This window comes from Pundamilia nyererei, unplaced genomic scaffold, assembly GCF_000239375.1.
Source record: "Pundamilia nyererei isolate P.nyererei 1_Seehausen unplaced genomic scaffold, PunNye1.0 scaffold00193, whole genome shotgun sequence".
NCBI classification, from domain to species: Eukaryota; Metazoa; Chordata; class Actinopteri; order Cichliformes; family Cichlidae; genus Pundamilia; species Pundamilia nyererei.
The window spans coordinates 133,146-139,639 of record NW_005187594.1 but is presented as its reverse complement, the minus strand read 5'-3'; the positions used below and the strand labels follow the sequence as shown (position 1 = coordinate 139,639).

Genomic DNA, 6,494 nt, shown 5'->3' with positions numbered 1-6,494 from the left:
ATCTCTTTCTCTTTAGAAAATATAAAGTCAGGTGATCCAGTAACAGGCAAGAAGGCTGAGATAACATTGCAAAAAAAAAAGCTTCTGTACTTTCCCCAACATCCAGTGAAAGTATAGAAACACAGTGCACTCTGCCAATGAGAGGATCCTGGTGGGAAATAAACGCATGGATTTTGCTTTTGGCAGGAGTTATCTCTTTTTCTCCTCCACAGACAAATTCACTTTGAAATTCCCTCTTTCAGTTAACTGCACTTACTCATACCCACTGATTTCCTCCCTTCACTTTATATCTTTTTAGTACTATCTTGTTCCCCCCTTTTTTCATTGATAGCAGTTAGGTTTTTAGGCTGACATCTGCTATACGCACCAAGCAGATGTCAGCGATTGCCTTTTGCTGATGAAAAGCTTTATGTTGTTTTGCAACTCGCATTAAAAAAGTTACATTTGATTAGAATCTATGGCCTTTTGCCAACCAGCATGTACATCTATCCCAAAGTGAAAATAAAAATACCTTTCCCCACTCATACCCCACTTATACCAGTTTTACATTTCGCTTGATTTTTCATGTGCTCAGACTACAATTATATTATTATAGATTTTTTTTTTAAATCTATCATGCAGTAAAATCAGAAAAGTGTCTTATGTCATCCATATTTATTCTGTAACATGACAAAATGCACTCCAGCCAAGAAGAGCAAGCAATTCTGAAATTCTACATCATATGGCTCTAACAGAGCCCTGATCTTAACATCATGGAGTCAGTCTAAGATAACAGAAAAGAGAAGAGACAAGATGCATTGAGACAGCTTTAGCAGGATTTTTGAGGTGATAGAAAATGTAGCTGGCAATCCACTGGAAACCTGTGAGGAGTATATTCAGCACTCCAGGGGACTTTTGTTTAGTTGAGTCTGTTTACTGTCCTTGTTACAAAGTTAATTTGACTATGCATAGCTCAGCACAAGTATAGAATATATACAGTATTCATTTGGCTTTAGTGGTTTTCATGCTAATCAGGGCGAACCAAAACATTGCTTGAAACTGCAACATAGTAACGCAAACTAACACAAATGCTAAATACCTTTGATCAACTGCAACTGCAAATAAGTGAGAAATTCAACTGTGCAGTTCAAGTAACCTTTGAATTTGATTGGTCAGTTTTGTAAATTGGAATTATAGAAAAATGACGGATGTTTTAAAGCATCGGTGAGAGGTGCAACTTTTAAAAGAAAGCAGTTTGCGTGACATTAATTGGATTATTAAACAGTTTATCTCCTAAATGTAATTTAGCAGATTAATAGGCTTTTTCTCCTTTTTATCGCCACACAACTCACTTGGGTTGGACTGATGGATGTGCCCACTTGAACCTGGTTCTCTTGTTTCCGATAACAGGGGATTCTTCCTTTCCACTGTCTCCAAGTGGCTGCTCGCAGAAGACTGATTGTTGATGGTTGTTTTTCTCCTATATTGTCTGGTTTTTACCTAAGACTATATACCACCTTGGGAAGACTGTTAGTGGAACTCTGTACACTCTACAAATAAAATTGAGCTGAATTGTAACCGGGTGATTTGTAGGAGGATAGGGGGTTGTCATGTCAGATGTATTACAAAGGTGGGGAGATAGTTTTGTGCATGAGATTTCTTTCCTCAACAATCAATAAGCATATACTGTTATAGTCCTCTTCCTGACACAACAAGGTGCCGCAAACATTCCTCAGACATTTTGGTCCATGTTAACATGACAGCAACACCCTTGTTGCAGATTTGTTGGCTGTTGGGATGTAGTTGCAAAAATCACATTTTAAATTGTACTCTATGGAACTGAGAACTTAGTAAATGTGGAGCCTATTTGAGTACAGCCAGTTCATTATTATTCTGAAGAAAGGCAAAAGTCATGTTTTTGACTTTATTGTTATCTTGCTAAAAGCAGCTATCAGAGGATCGGTACACTGCGGCCGATGGGAGAGGGATGGTACAGCCTGGTCTTCAGGCAGTTTGTGAAATAGTCACGATAAATGAATCTTCTCGTGTTCATGGACACGAATTGTTAAGTGTTTTTTGTTTGTGTCAGTGAAGATGAATTTGTGAGTAATGCTTTTCATTAGGAAATATATTTTGTTTGAGGAACTACACTTGCAGAAAAAGCAGGGAGGTGTCACCATGGCAACCAGGACAACAGTATTTGAAAAGATATGGCAAGCAGTGCATTTTAACCCAAATCATCATACTGTTCTAAGCCCAACTCAGTCATTTTTAATGTTTAAATTTGATGCAACAAGACATTTGTAATCATTTATTTAAAAGTCATGCTAAATATGTGTAGAAAAAAACTGTGATGTGCATGAGTCAGACTTGGGTCACTGAAAGTCCAGATAACTTCTAGCTGTGGACTTGGACATAGCGGGCTGATAAAAGTTTGTGTTCAGGGATACAAAATGCAAATTTGTGTTGAAGAGAATTTAAAGAAATTTGTGTCCGACAACATGAATCAATAGATTAAAGGTCATAGATCGATGTATTGATTCAGCAACATGAATTAATAGGTTAAAGGTCATGACTGCATCATGGACGGGTGTGAGACTGGGTTGGTCAACAACAATAGGTAAGCTGTGATGTTTATACAGTAATGTATAAATAACACTGTAAACTGTCGAATCATTACCTTATAAAATAGGGCAGCTGTATTGATTTGGTGCTATATAAATAAAACTGAATTGAATTGAACTGAAATAATGTGCCTAGCAGCATGGATCTGTGCTTTCATGCCAAAATGTTTCCAAACGTCACCAAATTCTGACACTACCTATTAAATGTTACTGCAGAAATCTGGACTCTTTGTTTTTGAAATATTCTGTATTGTAATTCTAGTGAGGCTGTGCAAATTAAGGTCTTGTTTTCCTTTTCTAAGCTGGCAGGAGTGACTCCTGGCCTGGTCTTTTGCTACTGTAATCCATTTGCTCCAAGGTTCAACGTGTGGTGAATGTGAGTTCAGAGATGCTCTATTGCATACTTGATTGTAATGAGGGTTTTTTGAGTTACTGTTGCAGAAGCAGTAACTCTGCAACAGGTTGTGGAACCAGTTTAGAACTGTTACGCTTTCACATAGGCCCAAGAAGGTTTGATATCATCATTTAAAAACTCCCTTTTGTATTTACTCAGACTATCTTTTGTTTGATGATCCGAAACACATAAATGAGAAATATGCAAAAATAATAAATTCCGGTTTTCCTTCTCTCCTCTTCTCCAGTGAACCAGTGGCTCCTGAAATAGAGGTGAAGCTGCAGTACCACAGCTGGAGAGGCAGGAATCACTGGCGCCCTTTTCCCACTGCCGAACCAAACTGAGAAGAACAAATGGGACATGCACTCTATAAAAAGCACAAAAGCTGCACATCACTAAAGACAGCTTAAGCAAACTGATATTAGCTCAGCTCAAATGACAAAACTCTAACTGCTACGCTGGCCTCCTACTCATCCACTGTCTAACAATACTCATCAGGGGCCTGCAACGATGGTACAAATCAATACAAAGTGTGAAATAGACCATAAGGACTCTGATGTCTACTGTGTACTGTCTGTTTATTTGTTTTGTGACATCACGGCGATTGAAGTTGCAATGATCCAAACATTTTATGGCTAATTTATAGATGTGTGGATGCAGCTAAAAATGCCAGTTCCTGGGGTTTGGCTGTGATAATCACTTATCAAATCTGGTACAGAAAGCAATTATAAAAAAAACCTCATTGATTCACCAGAGGAACTGTTGCATTTCTAACATGTCTGTGTAAGTTTTCAGTCATCCAGGTCATGGTAGTCTAAGGAGCTTGGTCTTGAAGACATGTCACCTCTCATCCGACAAGCTTCTTCAGTTCATTTTACATTCCCAATGATGATCGATACCCCTGCCATTAAAGAAACCCTCAGCTTTGTTATGATGAGACACGATAACATGCCTATCCTGATATCAAATAACGATTAAAGATGATCATTTTGAAAAGAGAATTCAGAACTTGTGAAATGAGGTTACATAGCTAAAGGGAGGTAGAAGCTGGATCTCTGACAGTTTACAGACCTGAACAGATGGAGCCACTGGAGATTGGAAAGAGATAGGTCACTCAATTTGCATGATTTTGAAAATGTTCACTCGTCTTCATGGTATTTAATTAAAAAGCGGAGTCAGAGTTCATCTCACATCAAGTCCCTGCTTTTCACAGCGATGTATTAAGAGCTGACCTTCCTTCCATTACTCCAAGAGCAAACAGACTGTTTTCACCAAAGTTTATTCTGCAAAGAGTACCCTCTGCAAATTAACCATTTAGTAATCCCTGCATTAAATAGAAGCTCTTCAATCAGCCTAGCAACTGTAATGAGATATGTCAAGCCTGTCTGGCTTTGGATTTGTCCCCCACCCAAAATGATGTACAAGGAGTGTGGGGGAGAAAACAAAACAAAACAACAAAAGGTTTTTCTTGTACAGTTGTAACTGAAGTAAAAGCACCACTTTGCAGTCATTGTAATTAGGATTTGGGGAAAGAACAAAGTGATTCGAGAAGTATGCAGTTGTGGATCTAAAGAAAACATTTGGAAGGGTACCAAGAGAGGAACTCTGTCACTGCATTATGGAGTCAGGAGTGGCAAAGAAGTATGTAAGTCTGGTACTGTGTGTGGGGTAGGAGTCACAGATTGGTGTGGCTGGAATTACATTAGGAATCAGCTCTGAGTCTCTTCCATTTCACAGTGGAGATAGACAGACAGGTTGACAGATGAGGTAAGGCCAGTCAAGTGTCCATGAACTGTGACACTTTCAGACTACCTGATCTATAGTGAGAGTAAGGAGCAGGTGGAAGGGAGTCTGGACAGGTGGAGGTATGCTTTGGTGAGGAGAAGAGAAGTAAGATGGAATATGTGTGTGAAGGAGAGGGAGACAGATGGAAAGGTAAACAGCCAAGAAGCAGAGACAAGGAGGTTAGATGTGCTTAAATACCCGGGCTCAGCCATCTAAAGCAATGAGCAGTACACAAGAGAGGTGAAGAAGAGTAGATGGAAACGAGCGTGTTGGGTGATTTATGAGCAGGGATGGCTTACATGATGCTAGTGAGATGTGCTATGATGTATGGTTAGGAGACAGTCGCACTAGCTAAAAGACAGGAGGCCGAGCTGGAGGTGGTATTGCTGAAGATGTTAAGGTTTTCATTTCGAGTGAGAAGAATAAACAGGATTAGAAATGAGGACATCAAAGGGAAAGCTCAGGTTGAGTTGTTTGGAAACAAAATTAAAGAGACAAGGCTGAGAGGTTTGGACATGTGCAGAGGAGGGACGGTGGGTATATTGCACAACAGATGTTGAATATGGAGATTCCAGGCAGGAGGGATAGAGGGAGACCACAGAGTTGATTCATGGATATAGTAAACGAGGACATGCACACAGATGGTGTGACAGAAGAGGATGCTAGAGATAGAGTGCGACGGAGGGAGATGATCTGCTGTGATGACTCCTAAAGGGAGCAGCTAAAAGGAGAACAAAGAACAGCGTGATGATGATGGAAAAACACTAAATCAGTGTAGTAAAAACACTGAGAAGAGATGAATGGGTCAAAAAATATATTAGTCTTGAACACGGGACAAAGCTGATAGTCGGCGTTAACCGTGACACCAAAGGTTCATTCTTGTTATTCAAGTACCTAGCTTACTAATGCTGCTGTAACAGTACAAAAAATGCTATTTCCTTATTTTCTTCACCAATAATCAGGATAGTGACTATTTGACTTGAATTTGTAAGCATTGTATCACTTTAACAGTATGTGGGGATTTTGATATTTAAGTTAAAAAGTCCCACATTCACATCATTAAACGACTCAATGTGGCAACTGTCAGTATTCTGGTGCCATTTCACTTAAGATTTCCCGCAGTCTTTATCAAAATCTTAACTAAAAACATGAATGATACTGTACAGAACCAGTCTGAAGAGTACTGAGTGAGTGATGATAATTTTTTCTTAAATATACAGTATTTTTTTTTTCAATCCATGAAAAAAATCTGTCACATTTTATGGCATAATTATATTTAACTGTCGTTACATTTCCTGTCATTCCCTTTTTTGCCAGGTCAGATATATTAGAAAAAGACAAGTTTCCCAGCTATAATTATCACATTTGACATTTATTTTCAGACGATGGCAGTTATTGCAACTCCAATTTTATTTAAACACAGTATTAGCTTTGACCTTTTTGCAAATCATTTTACAAAATACCTTAAATACAGAAAGTTGGTAATGCTAAATACTGGATTTCAAAGGTTTTCAACCAGCATGTTTTACGGTAAACATTAGTTGATGCTACCTACCTAATAAAGTTGTTAGGCTGTAACCATTACAGCCAACTAATCTGCATTTCTCAAAATGAAAAGTAGTTATTGTAATTTGTTTATGTGCCATGAGAGAAATGAAAACAAAGATAACTGGGCGGTTGGGGTTAGTTGGAGAAGAAAGGGTCAAATTTAT

General features: G+C 38.5%; 1 protein-coding gene across 1 annotated transcript in view; it reads left to right on the top strand.

The window, feature by feature from the left end:
* Positions 1-6,017, top strand: part of LOC102210580 (carbonic anhydrase-related protein 10-like) — a 142,172-nt gene extending 136,155 nt beyond the window's left edge. Inside the window, exon 9 of the mRNA XM_005747320.1 lies at positions 3,245-6,017. Within this exon, the coding sequence (XP_005747377.1) occupies positions 3,245-3,267 (23 nt within the window). The 3' untranslated portion in view covers positions 3,268-6,017. The remainder of the gene's footprint in view (positions 1-3,244) is intronic.
* The last annotated feature ends 477 nt before the right edge of the window (positions 6,018-6,494 follow it).